Source organism: Bombus vancouverensis, chromosome 17, assembly GCF_051014615.1.
Source record: "Bombus vancouverensis nearcticus chromosome 17, iyBomVanc1_principal, whole genome shotgun sequence".
NCBI classification, from domain to species: domain Eukaryota; kingdom Metazoa; phylum Arthropoda; class Insecta; order Hymenoptera; family Apidae; genus Bombus; species Bombus vancouverensis.
This window is the reverse complement of record NC_134927.1, coordinates 5,426,436-5,444,645: the sequence shown is the minus strand read 5'-3', so window position 1 is coordinate 5,444,645 and position 18,210 is coordinate 5,426,436. Positions and strand designations below refer to the sequence as shown.

The 18,210-nt window shown below is 38.2% G+C and overlaps 1 protein-coding gene across 1 annotated transcript in view; it reads right to left on the bottom strand.

The window, feature by feature from the left end:
- Nrx-1 (neurexin 1) overlaps positions 1-18,210 on the bottom strand; it is a 600,022-nt gene that overhangs the window by 181,162 nt on the left and 400,650 nt on the right. Inside the window, exon 11 of the mRNA XM_033349833.2 lies at positions 11,614-11,688. Coding sequence (XP_033205724.2) covers positions 11,614-11,688 — 75 coding nt within the window. The remainder of the gene's footprint in view (positions 1-11,613; positions 11,689-18,210) is intronic.

The window sequence follows — 18,210 nt, the reverse complement described above, 5'->3', positions numbered from 1 at the left end:
TCGGCGATATTTGTTCCAATCGTTGAACCAAGATCACAGGAAATAAACGCGACACATTCATTTCTCTGCATTTTCTCATGTTAATGCTTTCTATATGTAAAAACGAGCATTTAACATGAAACGTAAAAATTCAGAACTAGCTGATAGATTCGTGAAATTTTTCAGAGAACAACAAAAATATTTGTAATATAGTTTTCTGAAATATTTGAAGGCAACGTCGTTTATATAGAAGAGAACGCGTATTTAATGCAAAAATCAAACACAACATTTCTCTGTTATTTCGGGAATGTTGTATTTCAAACGAGCAAATAAAATTGCTTTATTCTTTTAAAACTCTCTTTTGCAGAATCAAAATTTAACTCGTATACGTTATACGTATATTTAATTTGCATATTGCGTTTCTCCCCTGTAATAAGTACGTGGACGTTATATTTGAAATATTTGATACATTTTTGTCTATTACGTGCATTCTTGATATCCGGTGTCTAGCAACGAATGATCCAGAGTCAACGATCAGTCAGAGGAGATTTAACCGTCGAATAAAAATCTTCGTGCAGCTTTTGACGCATAATAAACAAAGCGCATCGCGCCTTGGGAAAAGCACCACAGCTACACCGACTTCGCGTTATCGATTAGAGCAACTTGCGTCACATCACACGAGCTTCATGCGTCCTTAGGTTTCAATTTGTCGTTAGAAAATGAAACTAGATGTTTGCACAGCTTACGCAACCAAAGCCAAAGAAAAACGGTACGAACTGTATTTTTAAAGATCAGCTTTACGTTTTAAATCAGAGTTAGAATATTATTTTTTTTAACTATGTTATTTTTCAAACAGCTGCTTAAGCTCAATTAATACAAAATTCAGTGTCAGATATATCTCGTCGGAGGAAACATTTTTCTTACATTGCTTGTTTATAATATTCTATAAACAACGGCAGAAAAAAATGCGAAATTAAACATTTTGGCGGGTTTAAAAAGAAATAAACTTTAAGGTGCTGTGACAATTATTTGAATAAACTTTTTGACCGACTTTTTTAGTTCACCCAGAAGAAAAATATATAATAATTTAATCCTTTCTTGGATTTTTGTTTCAGTCAAGAATTACGAGGTGGATCTTTCACGCAGATTGAAAACTGCAGCCCATGAAATAGGCTTATAATTCTTTTTTTACCTAAAAAAAATTTTGTTGTATTCGTTAAATATATACAAAACCATAGCTGAAAATTCAATAACTTCATTTCTTTCTTTCTCTTCTAAAAAAAAGTCACAAAAAGACGCAGTTTTGGAACATTCTAATTCAGGACACCCCTTTGATTTTATTTCATACGTACGCCTCTGTGATTCACTCAAAATCCATGAATTTCATCTTCGTTAAAGATCGACGTTAATTCACCTATCATCACCAAAAATAAAGGAAACCCATCGTTTCGACAAATTTGGCCGCTTGAGCCTTAAATAATGCCGTGCTATTTTCCAGAAATAAAACAAAATTCCTACCGAAACGTTTGCCAAATCTGTCGAAGAAACCGGTCAGTTTGTCCAACTTTGGAATATTGATCGGGTCGCAACGTAACCTCTGGGCCACGATACGAGGCGCTAGATCCCCGGTTTCAGATCAATTTCACTGGAGACGACGCGCTGGGACGAGGTAGTTGCACAGCTCGTGGCAGATTCGAGGGATACTAGCCAGGGCCACAAGTTAGTTACGTTGTTAGCGAAGGGAAATGCAAGGGATGGTACGTGTCGGAAGCCAAGGTTAGGTTGGACGACCTGTTCCACCGAGGGTTGCACCGGTCGAGGATTCATCCTGAAACCGCATTCCTCGCGATCCCTAGACGAATCGGTCACCGAGGTGCAAGGCGATATTATTCGGCCAAATGCTTCATTCATATTGGAAGAAATTAGAAATCTCGTTGAAAGATTAAAAAGGCTAAAACGACATTTATTTTTTTATAACGTTGGTCTGGTCTGACGATTTACTTGTTCAACTACTTTTTCGATTATTTTAAGCGTAGAATTGTAAATAGATGTTTGCTTTACATTTATTTACGTTAATTAGAATTGTCGGACATTCTTTTAATTGGGAAAAGTGAATTTTTATACTTAAGTTGCCCAAACGTTTCTTTCGTTTCTTTTATATTATTCCAATTTGCATATTGTTTCAATAGAAGAAAATGGATCATACTTGATTCATTGTATTATTGATTGATTATAAAATATTATAAAATAATGTCGAACAAAAGACGTTGTGCATCTATTATTTCCTTGTAAAACGAAAGAAACTTTTATTTAGATAGATACTACTCCAATATGCATATTGTCTCGATAGAACAAAATTGATCATACATAATTCGATGAAATAATATAAAAGAGAAGACGTTGTGCATTTATTATTTCTTTATAAATAAAACGAAAGAAACTTTTGGGCAATCTTTTATTATGCAGATACCTTTTATGAATATTATAGAAAGGTGGAATAATGTTTTAGATATTTTTGCAAATATACGCTGTAATAAAAAATTTGCAAATTCAGAAGAATTACGACATAGTTTACAAAAAGAACGAGATTAGGATATTCTAAATAAACTTATCGATCTGTATTTCGATGATGATTTAGTAAAGCAAAGCGTAGAAAATATTGCGATAAATTGAATTTGTAGAAAGGAATTTTTAATATATCGTCCAAAGTTCACGATTCAATGATACGCATTATTTCTCCATTTTGAAAATTTCAATTTCGTTATAACGATTGAGAAATAGAAATTGGAGGGACAACGTATCCGATAGAATGGATATTTTATGGGATATTCGAGTTAGAAGATAATTTATTTCCTACTACGTTTATACAGTGCAGTATATTTGTTGCTGCGGCACAAAAACGACAATCCACGATTTACTGTGTTAGTGATTTCCAATTTTCCGCTTATTTCCGCTGTCGAAATAAAATCAGGATGCAACGAAATCGTTTCGTTACGGCCTACTATATCGCTAACATTTGACCGACGCTATCTCTCTCGAAAACAACGTTCTCGACAGCTAAAACAAGCAAAAATATTCCAAGCAAGATTACCTTTCTCTTCGTATTTTCGAAGCTTCTATTTTAATCCCGCTGGTTCTCAAATTTGTATGCTCCAATGCAGCTTTCGTTTCAACAAACAGCGAAGCTTTCGATATTTTCTGCTTCCAACTTGCACACAATATTCAGGCAAGAAATCACACAACGTCGACTGAGAGTTTGCCCCGTGTGTTTTCAAATTTGGAAAATCCTTTGATTCGATAGGAAAGTGCTATCGCGTTCAAAATGACGAAAACTATGCAACAGAGTTAAGAAATAATATTGCAATCACTTAGTTGCCAACCTAGTAGGCGAACGAAAGTACGTGGACGAATTAAACAGAAATGGAAAATTCATATTACAAATATCAAATAGGACATTAGGTTCGACGAATAATTACTATACTATTTTTGTGACTTGATAATCGACAGCCTACATCAGCGAAACAACAGGATTGTACGAGGATTATAAAGTTAGAAAATTAAAAGCAATTCTGAATTATTCGCAGTTGCCAACCCAATAATAATAACACGAGTCTCGCTCGCCACGTGTCTATCAATTTTTCAATAAATAAATGCTACGAATATATAATGCTTTTCAAGCTAATACATTAAAAGTCAAGGCACAACATTGGGAAACCAAAGGAGTTGCATTTATATTCCACATGCTTCTCCAAGTATAATAAATCTTTTACGCTTTCGAGATAACCATGAAACAAGAACGGATGAACAGACACGATATTCTTGAGAAAAACCAGCTAAATAAGTATCCTGTTTTATGTGCTGGCATATACATCATGATCACGAGGGAGTATCTGCCAGCAAGCTTATTACGTTATTCGATCTATGTGAATTTCTGCTGAATAGAGATGTATCTGGGTGTCGTTAATATCAAGAGCTGTCAGCTGTCATAGTGGAACGTCTACTTCTTGGAGAAACCGCGAGATTAAGGTTGATAGGATAGGACTCGTGGATTGATTAGTGGCTCGAAATATGTCGATAGAAATTAGCAAGGAAGGTTCGCAGGTATGCGATAACTTCAATCGAAACTGATTGCTACGGATTCGATCCGAGTCTCGTTAATTGCGTTCGTATAATATAACGCACACAGGGTATTAAAAGACAAAGTGCGAAGCTGAAAAGCCTGCGGCTATTGCCGAGAGGAGTGAGAAAATCAATCGATATCTATCGATGAAAACTGTCAGTTTAATCTGTCTTGTGTGTTAAAAATATTTGAAATGTTTCCTTCATTTTTATAGAGAAAAACGTAGTTGAATTATATTATTGTATAATAATAACGAAATAAACGAAACAAGCAGAATGTTTGCAAGTATATGTGTAATTAGTATATTTTACCGTGGCTTGATGCAAAAAGTACCAATGTCGATATTTAGCTGCCCTTTCAAATTTCTTTTTTAATACAGACGAGAGAATCAAAGATATGTGTGTCTTTCACCACGTTTCACATTTTTCGCAGATAATTTATTTTCTGAAAAATGCTTACATTAGCTATGTAAATGTCGTTATAATCATTTCTGCATAGAATCAGAAATTGTCGTTTTTTATACAGAATTTCAAACGTCTGCAAACTCAATACCAATCTCCATGTTTAACTCGTTTCTTGCAAAAATATGACACTGCCCACTTCTTGCACCGAGCCATTGCTGCATCGAAATTGAAGCAAGTCACGTCCAATTACTCTCTGTTCCACGATAATAATTTTTATATTAACAAGCCTTTTTTTCCACCGTGCTACGATATTTTCTCTCGTTTCTGTAATTACTATATCCTTTACATTCTGCATTGCCCGTAGCAGTTACAGTAAGCCATTAAAGTCTTGGAATTTTATCTCTCAATATCCAGCATAGATGGTAGAAAAATAAAGTAACGTGGTACTTCACGACGAAATGGATGTATAGGTACATTTTTAGGATTTACATTTACGACAGCTACATATCTTCCAAATTTGAACGTATAAAAGCCAAGTGTTGGCAATAAATATTCATGAGAGTAGGGAACCTCTCCTTATGAAACTACTGAATTACAATTACGTTTAAAGACGTCGAATGGTACCTTGGAATATTTATTACATTGTTATTCTACCTATAACTTTTATTTTATGCACTTTGACTTCAACCTCTTCTCTGTGAGAGCAATTCGGACTGTTAAAATTTTTCTCAGACGAACCAGCTTTCCAACGACTGGACTATCAACAATGTTCTCTTCAAACTTGCTGCCTTTGCTGACATACATTTTTTTGTTTGCAGAAAATTCCTCTGTAGGAAATATACAGGGTGGTTGGTAACTGATGGTACAAGCGGAAAGGGGGTGATTCTACGCGAAAAAAGAAGTCGAAAATATAGAATAAAAATTTTTCGTTCGAGGCCTTGTTTTCGAGAAAATCGACTTTGAATTTTCGGTGGGTACGCGTGCACTTTATCACGTCTCACTGTAGATCGTTGTCTCGATTGACGTTATGTTGATAAACACTTCCAATATGACCGAATCTCTCCTGACTTAACTCCGCTTGACTTTTATTTATGGAGCCATATTAGATCAATTGTCTACAGTGAGATCCGTTATAACGAGACGCGATAAAATGCACGCGTACCGACCGAAAATTCAAAGTCGATTTTCTCGAAAACAAAGCCTCGAACGAAAAATTTTTATTCTACATTTTCGACTTCTTTTTTCGCGTAGAATCACCCCCTTCCCGCTTGTACCAACCACCCTGTATATTCATATTGGCGGAATGAAAGTGAGACACATTCGCAGAAGTGGGTCACATCCGTAGAATAATTCTCGACACCAACACGAGAAGCCATACGGCGAGTGATTTATGTGCCGAAGACAAAGAATTTAAAGAGTCTGAAGCTTTCTCGTTTCAAGTATTACAAACGACCTTTGGCCTGGCTAAAGTGCAAAGGGGGAGCGTACGGTGTTCGCCTTAACAGTGTCACGATGCACCCTCGCTGCGGCTTTCCATGTACTTGCCTGTGCCTGCATTTGCCTGGAGCTGTCGAAGTAAAGTTCCTGGCGAGTTGCGGCAACCGCAAGTTGCTTCGTGTAAGCTGCAAGTTTCCAGCTAGATGCGCAACGTTATAGGTGGATGCATAACCGCAAGGAACTATGCCATGGCCTATAACGTTGCCTTTTGTTAAAAGTACTTTGACCGTGGCGCTCGAAATTTATATCTTCGGCATCCTCATGGATTCGGGCGTCTACCTTATCCTGCTTCTGTTCATACAAGAAAATCGAAATCCTTCGACATTTTTCCGCGACGTGACAGAAAAAAAAGAGAAAGAACGAGGATAAGGAAATGGCCACAGTTTGCGAGAAGAGAAAGCAACTTACAAAAGAGAACTGCGAAATTGGACTTTGACCCAAGACTGATACTTATTTATGGACCAGAGAATACTTGTATGGATGATTCTGTGAGACCAGATTTCCAAAATTCGATGCACGCGGACAGAGAATTGGACCTTTTTTTGGAGATTTTTAGATCGTGGAAATGTGAAATTAGGTTTGGACCATGTGGCGTGGTAAAATCGCTAAGGAAATCTAGAAAGTGGCTCTTTCTCGACTCATAACTGTTGACGAAGAAACAGACATTGAATTTTTCTATTCGTCTGATTTCTAGGATACCGTTGATCGAAGTATCACGTTAGATGAGTAGCAGGTAGAATTTCTCCGGTTACTGTACGCTCGATTATAATACGTAGAGCTCACCTGAGTTACACGTGCGAATGTAGAACTTTATACAATAGAAACACTGGTAATAATTGGATCTGCTGCTAGAAATGCTTTGAATTACAGTTTTCCAGTGTGATTTCGTAGCAAGTGGAATTCCTTTAATTACGATATAATTAGAAAGCTCCAAGCTTTATTTAGATAACTCCGCAACATTCTCAATTTTCCTCTCTTACATCACCACGTGTATACACGTACAGATTTATTAATTTCGGTCCATAAATCGACCCATTGACTCTTGGTGGCAAATAAGAAACTAATTGTAAGGAGCAGAATTTCCTCGATTAGACCGACGTGGGATTGAAAAAAGTAAGGAAATGTATCGACACAAAATTTCCCAACGATATTTGCTGCCTTAGAATCTCTTTAATTTACACGATAGGAGGACTGATCGAATAAGTCTGAAGCTGCGCAATAAAACGTAACAGAATGCAACTGACTGTCGAAATCGGTTGCCAGTGAAACCATCGTCATCCTCGGTCCGATGATCACTGTACCGAGCGCACTATACGACTCGATTTCCTCGAGAACGTCATCAGAGATCGATACCACTGCGGAACGTTTACGTTGTATCAAACGCGTAAGAATGTGAACTCGTTGGATTTGCAATGAAACAGTTGCGCCGTGTTTTTGCACGGCGGTTAACAGCTGAGTGGAAGGAGTTGTGGAGTTCGTTGCACCGGAAACTTGGCACACCGGTAGCCGAGTAATCGAGAAATATATGTATATTCAAAGTTATTTCGTGTTTTCTTACCCAGAGCCCCACCGTGCTGCAGCTGTGCAAGAGTTACGATATTGGTGTCGTGGTTACGCGACCCATTGCTACACCCCGAGCTTCGTAGACGAGAATTTAGAGAGAGAAAGACAGAGAGAGAGAGAGAGAGAGAGAGAGAAAGAAGGGTAGAGGTAGAGTGAAAGAGAAAGAAAGAGAGAGACAGACAGACAGACAGAGCTTACTCGCGAGGTGAGAGAACCAAAAAGGGGACAGTGTACGTCTTTCCATGTAACACATTGTATATGTATGTTTATGTGTATATATATAAATGTATGGTAGGAATGTGTGAGGGTACGTGTACGCAATGTACGTGTAGGTACAGGTGAAACGATCGTGAGACAAGCTGAACTGATGGAACGTCGAGGTTGCATGTCCAAATTTTCTTTCGATCTTCTCGCACTGGTCGCCGATGCACCGATAACCTTATGCACTCCTCCCATAGCTGAAAGAACGATGATGACCCAGCGACGTTTCGTGGCCTGTTATTCCGCTTAACAACAAGGTTTAGCCGCTTTCGACGGTCGCTCGTTGCGATGGAAACGACGCTAAATTCCTACGAGTCACGTTATTCTGTATGCAGAGTGTTCGCGCCACGTCGAACAAAGATTCTGGCTCTGACGAATGTTCGTTCGTTTTGTCATTTGCGTTAGAATTTCCGCAATCTCGTTCTGCCCTCGTTGCCCGTTTCTTTTCAGCAAAATCTCCTCCCTTACGACCGATCGAATTTTAAATTATCGGCGAGTTGGAAATAGCTGAAACAGCACCGCGTTACGTTTGATCCGCTGGTGACGTTGCGCCTATCTTGGAAAGATCATTCGTCCAAGTTAGAAGCGTGAAAATTAACTTGAGAAAATGAAGTGTTGGACGATTTCAAGCGTAGAATGCAGATACCTGGTACGAACGATGTTTCGATAATTTCGATAATTAATAGCTAATTAGGTCGATCCATCATCAGCGAACGCGATATTCTATTCTCGTAACAAATTAAAATACGTAAATTATACAAGCTATCGAAGATACGGTAATAAATATAGCGGTTTGATAATGTGGATAGTTATTAGCTAATTAGGCCAGTCGTTCGATGAATCTGAAATTTTGTTCTCGTAACTTTGATAACTGATTCAAGTATTATGGATGACTGTTGCAGTATTAAACAGGGATTATCTAAAGTACGTGTATCGTATTATCGAGTACTTCGTTAATATAAGCTGCAGCTAAATGTCTTAATTAACGGCTAAATATTTTAATTAACGACCAAATAGTCCAGAGTTTCCATTCTACTTCAGCCAATTAATTCTTTGTCTCTGTTGTTTCGAAGTCGGGCTTATCTTAGTTCGCATGTTTTTCCAATGCATTTCCCACGGCTCAGTTAACTGCGAAACGAAACTCAGCGTTTCAAAGTCTCAGCAAATTTTCCCTTTCGATAATTCAACAGTCGAATTTTCTATTCCAGTCGATTCATTGGTTTAAACGTCGAATCGAAAAAAGAGACTCAAGATGTGGCCAAAATTTCTGTCACACGCGGTCAAAAGACCATTCTTTCCGTACAAATAAATAGAAACTCGAGAAAATAGAGATTTTTCATCAACTTTTTCAAATTTCATCGATGCAATTACCTGTAACGTGTTACATACGTAAATACACCACGTACAGAGAATTTTAATTAAAGCGGTGTGATCAAGCGCAATCCAACTAAATGATCATCCTTCTGCGCGGATAAAAGTCTACGTTAATTCCAAAAAATCGTGAAAAAATCTGATATTCGTATTTTTAAACAGTTTGACAGAGTTCTCATAGAAGATACTTTAGCTGAACGTTACAGATTACGTTCGAAATTGATTTTCTCGAAACCTAAATCTCCAATGAAGACACTTCGACGATATTTTTCTATACTTTTGACCTACTTTTGTGCGAAGAAATGGTCACATGTACCGTTATTTTCGAACTATACCTTATCGAGAAAGAAAACGAGAATTAACCAGCGACTTCGCACTTTCAATTTCAATTTCAATTGATTCGATCGTATTACGAACTACTGCGCGCCGTAAGGAACAAAGTTTCTTCAAAGTTCAAAGTTTTAAAAAACGGAAAACTCTGCACATCGCAGATAAGAAAATGTTCTCGCCTCGCGATGAAAAAGATGAGTCGTCACCAAAGGACTAAACGTAACGCCGACAATAATTTGTGCAAGTATCGTGGCTAGTCGTCAGCGAGAACTGGCGACGAAACCTATCGACGTGAAACCGCTGTCTTCCATTTTCCCCACTTTCCCATGTACCGCGAACGTGTGTGTTGCAGCAAAGTCTATCGAAATAAAAATGCGAATCGTCGTCGATGACGATGGCCAGCCGGTGATCGAAGGACAAACATGGTCCGTGTCGCGTTCACACATGGAACGCGGTCCGTTTTCGTCCTGAAAGAACAATTAGACGTAGATTTTGTTGCGTCAACATGCAGGCGGTGCGTTTCGTTCCGTTCCTCTTTTCTCATGCATTCTTTCAAGTGCATCGAGCTAAAGGCAATTGTCAGACGCTTATTAGTCGCTCATTCCACCAGGCACAGAGGATGAGTTCGATGAAATGAGTATATCTGTAGCCGGGTCCAAGATTCACGTCGCGTCACGGTTAATCAAACATCGAGCGATTCGTTTCGCGAGCAATTAATCGTCGGATGGAAAAGTCAGCCAACGTTCGAGCGTAGCGTTCCCGCGAACTCTACGACTCTACGACTTTTCTTCCCGTTACAACAGTTTCGCGCTAGACACATTGACAACGATCGATTTCGTATTATACGACGATAATAATGTTGATAATAATGAACGCGAGCAGACGCGTGTCGGATCCAACTTCTTTCTTGCTTTCGCGCGCAATTAATGAGAAATTGGATTTGAAGGGAACGCGAGCGCGAGTATCGCGACGATGACGTAGATGAGGTCGGCGATCGTGACGAGATGAGTGACAGTGATGACAATAACGAGAGGAGCGAAGATTATTGCGTGCATGTGCAGTGACCAGTGGTGTATACCTATGAAGGCTAGGCTTTAAGATCGTGAGCAAGATCCCCACGCGTGAACTATATATACAAATCGTGACAGACTTCCTAACCATTCCACAAGAAAGCCTGCGGGGAAGCGAGGAAAAATCGGCACGACGACTTGGCGAAAGCATCCGAATTGAAGCACGCGATCCAAGTGGGCAATATTCCATCGACCCTTTCCACGTGTTCCGCGTTAATAACTTTTCTAACTTGCCTTTTAATTCTTCGCCGGCGAAAATATCAGCTTTAAAACGCTGTTATAGTAAAACACGATTCGGGTCGTTTTATTGTAGATCGTTGGAAAAAATTCGATGGAAAAGGTCGGTCTGTAGGAAAAATTCCATCTGCTCGAGTGTGCTCTCGGTACCGAAGCTAACCCAGTTGCTGCTGCTTGATCATTCAAGTCGTCGAGAAGCAGACTGGGCTAGGGGGCGGGATGGGTGGGTGGGTTTCAGGGTTGCAGGCCATAATCGAGAAACTGGATGGCAGTTGAGGAAGAGAAACTGGAAACTTTTCATCGTCGTGCCGATTTCCCCTCGTTTCCACCGCGTCGCGAGTCTCTCTCGACAAAAAAGATAAAGAAAAGAAACTAAACAGAAGATGGAAAGAAAGAGAAATATATATATATATAGAAAGAGAGAGAGAGAGAGAGAAAGAGAGAGAGAGAGAGTGGAGCAGGGTACGTGAGTGGTTGGTGAAGAAAAGTTGGTGCTCTGGTGATCGCTCCTCGCTAAAAAGCTAAGTTTCGCGTGAGATTTAGCCAATTATATACGTATATATATATATATAGAATAATTATACAGGTGCGTATCAAGTGGCCGGGCGAATCAGCTTCAAAGAGAGCGCGCTTTACGGCTGCGAGCTCTCTGTTGTGCTTCATTCAATCAATCTTTCTTGCTTTTTTTCGTTATTAGATTCATTTTTTTTTCTTTACTTGCTTTTTTCTCAATCGTTCATTTCTTTTTTTTTTTTTGAAAGCTTTGGATACTGAGGCTTACCAGGTGGGACTCTGGGCTGGTGAAGGTAACCACGGCGCCGTGAAGTCGCCTTGCACTTATTGTCGCCGCAGCCTTCTTAACACCCGTTGTGTAGATCCAATTGCGTGAGTTCGGCCCGATTTTCGACCACGACCACGAAGGCGCGCAAGAGGCAACAACATTGAGAATCGATTTTAGAAATTTCGTCTGATTTCGCACGGCTAGTCGAATTTCGGATTTCTCCTCGACTCTTTGGTTCTCTCTTTTTATTTTTTTTTTTTCAACTTTATTCTCTATACGCTCGTTACCTTGGTCCATACGATTCGTCTGGCTAATTCGGGGGATAAATTATATTCGTTTGAACGACAGATAACAGGCACACGGATCGAAAGAAAGTCGCGAATAATTAACGCGTCGCGACGCTCATAGGTTGTTAAGGAGGATAATCGTGGGAATGCGAAACGTTGACGAAAGGGTCGCGTTATTTCGATTATTCTCGAAATACCTAAAAAAAAAAAAAAATGCAGTCCTGGAAAAGAAGATGGATTAGTGATCGTTGAGTCTGCTGATGGTTTGCTTCGTCCTTCCGATGCTTCCTGATAAAATTCCGTTAGAATTATACTTATCTAATCGACTTAAATAGTAGCCTTAGTTAATTAATTAATTATCGTTAATTGATGAATTATTCTAAACGCATCGTGACGATTTACAGCTATTCACAGCGATTTTATATAAATTTTCCCGAGGATCGGATGATCGAGTTCGCTTTGTACGATAATATTTCTCTCTGGGTAAAAGTTAATAGCAATTATTGAAAGGAAACGCTAAGTTTGAGGAAGAAAATATTAACAACCCTGCAATTTGACGAATTTATCTGTTCTCGAATGAAACCGGGCGCGGTGTATCGAATTGGAAATTGAAATCCGTTGAAAGTAATATCCCAAAACGTTTTCCTAAAACATTTCCCGAGGACTTTCACATTTCCCGAGATACTACATCGCTCTCAGTTATTACCAAAACTACCAAGTTGTAATTCGCAGCTGAATATGTTCAAACACGTATGAAAAATGAAGCTTCTGTAATGCAAATAAATAAATACCGTCTATATGTAACGTAATTATAAATAAACAATGAAACTTTTATAACAAAAATAAATCAGTACCTATGTAATATAATAATGTTTCCATGTTTTTAGCAATTTCAAACATATTGCCAATTGGATGGATTTGCTAATTCCACGATTTCCCTGCTTCTTCTTTCTTTCCAAATTTCCCGACTTTTCTACGCAACAGAAGCGAGAGTTGCTTTCGACCAAACTTCATTTATCCTCTGTATCGACACACGTTGTTCGATGGTTTCCGGCCGAGACTAGCAAAACAACAATTAGCGCCGTACGACCGACTAACTTCGAATCGCTGCGGACCAGCTCGTTATCCGCGTCGCTGTAACCGACAACGAATTCGAAAAGAGAAGTGGAATATAGCGGGAATTTCACGGTATCGCGGATTTATTGGGCCGATTATTTCCAGATGCCAACGCGCGTTTGATTATCGGCCGACATTCGCATCGTTTCACGCGGCTTACAATGTCTGACGTATGTACGTCGAACGGCGAATAAATTATCGTGACTTTATGGCCTTAAAACGAATCCCATCCTGCAATTCCGCTCATTGAATTTCGCGCGCGCGTTAATTCTTAATTAACGATGCCTTCCAATTTCCACATCGCCATTATGCTAATTTATCGTTGCAGTTGTACGCTTTCGTTTAAAATTCCATGTTTTTCGCAGCAGGCGCGCGAAGCTTCCCTTCGCCAGACGATTATTGCGATCTGCGTTTAACGCAAAAATCTATCAATTTATATATATCGTAAGCGATAACCAACAGTTGGTTAATTTTATTCTTCGCTGTAAATGCGGCGGACAGTGTAATTCCGTTTTAAAGTGGCAACAACTTTTCTAATGCATTAGTTGCATCAGAGGATCGAATGCTATGAATATGATGCGGATTTATGTTAAAGTACAAGACGATAGAAATGATTTTGATAATGAAAGTAATTAATAACGAAGGGAGTAGTTTGATAAGTGAAGAACATTAGTGATGATTAGATGGTAGGATATTTATGGCAAATTTCGATGTAACAAAGTATGCACGTAATTCTAAAAAATGTAGACATTGTTAAACGATATAAATTCACATAAACGTTCATAGACTGGCGATGAAAAGTCACAAATATTCGCTTTTACGTATGCAAGACGACAGAAATGATTTTGATAATGAAAGTAATTAATAACGAAGAGAATAGTTTTATAAGTGAGGAACATTAGTGATGATTAGATGGTAGGATGTTTATGGCAAATTTCGATGCAACAAAGTATGCACGTAATTCTAAAAAATGTAGACATTGTTAAACGATATAAATTCACATAAACGTTCATACACTGACGATGAAAAGTCACAAATATTCGCTTTTACGTATGCAAGACGACAGAAATGATTTTGATAATGAAAGTAATTAATAACGATGGGAGTAGTTTGATAAGTGAAGAACATTAGTGATGATTAGATGGTAGGATGTTTATGGCAAATTTCGATGCACCAAAGTATGCGCGTAATTCTAAAAAATGTAGACATTGTTAAACGATATAAATTTACATCAATTGTCATAGACTGGCAATGAAAAGTCACAAGTGTTCGCTTTTGCGTATATCAAGGAATTGCCATAAAGAACTTTCCAAGAATATTCGAAGGTATCGATAAGTTAAGTTAGTGATACGTCGACAAAAATCAGAAGATATATTTGCTGGAGCAAGTTACGAGAAAATTACGGAGGACAATGTATCAAACACTTTCTTCCACGGAGAACAAAATATTGCGATGAAATAGACGAGGGTAAATTATGACCCGCCGTGAATCTTCCTAAATGATAGTAATACTTAGAGACTAAAGTATATCAGCGGAGTGATATTTGGTAAATCGGAGGATGGTTTTGTATTTCAGTGAATTTCGAAAATTTTCACGTTAATTAAAAGGAAATTATACAATGCGATGCTGCCGATTTTAATTCTTATTCTGCCGTATCGCTGTTTCATATCGTAACGAACTCGCGATTACTTTAACAATTAGCAAAATCTTCGGCCTGGAAAACGTTCGTTCAATATATGTACACCCGTTATGAATTCTCGATAATACGAGAATCAAAGAGCAACGAGAAGATCGTGAATTGCTATTATAGTGCGATGAATAAAGAATTATCACGGATAAACGAACGTAGCATGTAATAAACGATAATCACGATGCACGCGTAATTGAATATTAAAAATCAATGCGCCGTGGAAATAAAATGTAATCGTGGAATTCGATTTGGGAATTCAGATGATAATTTAAGCCGGCTAAAATTGTTATACGTATCGTAATTACATTTTATTTATTTCGCCCGATTTTAAGCATTTTTATTGAATTTCCATGCTAGTGAGAGTGTCTCGTTATAATTGTCACTATATTTATTTATCATTATTAGCCACGAGATTATAATTTTGTCGATACTCGTGACCAGATTACGGATGTTCATGAAAAGGATTGAAATATGTAAAAATGCACAGAATACAGAAAATATTCAAAGTAAAATACTATCTCTAACAAAATAGAAAAGAATTTATTTCTTCAACGAAATATACGAAAATTTACATTTGCGTGGACATCAGCAGTCTACTGATAACTCTTTACCGATAATCTTAATACAATCAATTAATTAAACAATTATACAAAAATATCCACAAACCGTGTAATTTTTCATCAACACAACGCAAGGTAAAAGGTCATAGTCTTTTACGCAACTTTAATTCGGGAAAACCTCGATCGAAATGCATCCACGCAAATACCCCGGAAAATCAAATTCCTTCAAACTTAAAAAATACCTAGGAAAAGAAATAGGAATTTTAAATGGCATTTGTTCTAGCAGAATGATCAACATAGCTCCGTATGATCTCGCTGTACCAAAGCCAGTTTGCAATTATTTTTTGATTCGCCATTAAATCTCGACGGACGAGACTCGAGCACGCTCATTTCTGTGCAATCTAGTCGAGACATTAATTTACTTTAATAGCAGGGCCGGGTTTATGATTCGATTCGATTGTCGCGGCCGAGCCAACGATCTCCGAGCAGAAATTCAGCAATTATCGATTGGTTGGCGCCGGTCGCGTATTATTTCGCGCGATAATTCCATTTTCGGTATGTTTAATGCCGAAATGACGGCCACGCGAGCGTTTTAACGCGAGCTCTCCTCCCTCCGCCCTTTAATTTATCGCCGCGCGGCTCGATGATTGACGAACATTCATCTTCGTTCGCGTTACTCGCCTGATTTATGCCTCGACCTATGCATTCGACTTTTCCGGGCTCGATACTGTGTCTGTTTCGCGAGACATCGATCGTGAAACTATATGCGTTTGAATGAAATGAGGAACCACGAGAAATAAAAGCAGAAACGTTTGAACAGCATTGACGCTAATTTTACCAAGCTCTTTGTTCCTTCAATTTCCTGCAAATTTCTATATTACCCGCTTGATCAATTGCTCGATTTTTCTTGATACAAGAATTTACGTAAAGTCAGAAGTTAAACAAAGGAAGCACCGATGAACGTAAAGTTTGAAATGAAATTTTCAAACTGGCCATTTGACGACCGCAAGATTAATGTTGGAATATACAGGATGTCCCAGTTTCCCAGCTGGACGTTGCCGGTATATTCTGTAGGAAGAAACGTCATATAAACGTAGGTCATCGGAAGCATCGTTAACAAGTTATGGCAAGAAAGAATGATATACGAAACGTATGGCAGCGTGCGTTACTGCGGTGCAAGGTATGAACAGGTGAGGAATACTTACACCTGGTAGCAGTCGGTGGATGTCGCACCTATTTCTACAATTCCAATTACGACTGTTGTTTCAAAATGTTCATCGTTCCTGTTAGTACAAGATTAGCAGCGGCGAGAGATTGAATTTATTACTCTTCCCAGGCTCTCGTTTATTTTACCCGTTGAAACTGCACTTCTGGCTACTAGCAGATGCAAGTATTTTTCGTCTATTCGTATTTTGCAGTAAGTTCATTTCGTGTGTCGTTTGTTTTTCAACTCGTCGAACGATGCTTCCAATGACGTTCATATATCATTTTCATATATCATTTTGTTCTTACGTTGATCGACAGAAGAAAAAATTGAGATACCCTGTACATGTAAATAATATGATGTACGTAATATACAGAGTGTCTCAAACTTGATCGGCTACAGTACGAGGTTTTAATCTACAGGCAGAAAGGAGGAAGAAATGTTGTAGGAAGTTGAACAGTAAACAGATATTGTACGCGAAGTCACTGTATCATCGTGTTTATCGTGTAATTGCATACTTTTTAGCATGTTGCAACAACCGCGTGTAGTTGGTAGTTATAAAATATAATAATATAATAAAGCGATTATCTAGTACTTTTAATTCCACGTTTGAAAATGTTGTCGTTGCGCTCGGATGCAAGCGCTTTACATCGACCAACAGTGGAATTAATTACGCTACGAAGTTCTACAAAGAGAATTCCGCTGAGCCTCGATAACTGCGTCGTTACCCGCTTCGTGCTTGCAACATTTATAACTCTGCAACAAAGCGCTCTTTCGCAGACTTTGCTTAACATTTTGTTCGTCTTTCTGTCTGTAGATTAAGCTTTTCGGACACCGTGTATATTATATGTTATATCAAGTGATAATTACGAGTAAATATGTGCTTTAAGCGGATAGATGATGTTTGACACGCGGCGCGAGTTTGATGCACGGTTTACCATTAAAATATATCAAATGCTCGATGCAAGGATATGTTATAGTATTTTATATATTTTTTATATATTATAATATGTTTTATTTATAATAAACTTTATTGTTATAATAAACTGTAACTGATAGCGTCACGACTGTCTTGTAGAAATTTATTAACAGGTAAAATAAAGGTTGTTAGTAATTTAATTACAAGTAGCAGAATACACAAGAATCTAAAAACCAGTAGAATTTATTGTACAAGGTGAGCGTGTTATTTAAGAACTAAATTCCTGTCTACGAGACTGATCCCCTTGGCTTCTGAAATTTCCCCTTATTTACGTACGAACTAACCTGTGGGTAGGAAACGTCGCACGAACACAAATTACTTGAACGCCATTAACTAAATGTTAATTACATTATCTGTTACGGATGGCCCTAATTAAATACGCTGAAACGATAAATACTTGGTATCGTTACGTCACGATTAATCGACCGTGATAAATGGACGATCAACAGCGAAACCAATTAATCTTGAATCTCTCTTCCAAGCTATTTCTAGTCGCCATAAATTTCTAGCACGCCTAATAGCTATAATACATTAATTATTTCGTTAAATATGTTAATTCATAGGAAGAACCGTGCCAGTCAGATTTATCATTCGCGCACCCGCTGCTGAATCATCATTGTCACGAGCTTCGAATATTTTACTTTACAACGACGAAGTGAAGCTTCCCACCCCCACCCCTCTGCGTAACAATGAAATTTACCAGAAAAGTAAAACCAGTTCATACAGTTTCGCAGAGTAATAAAACGTAAATGTAATTTAGT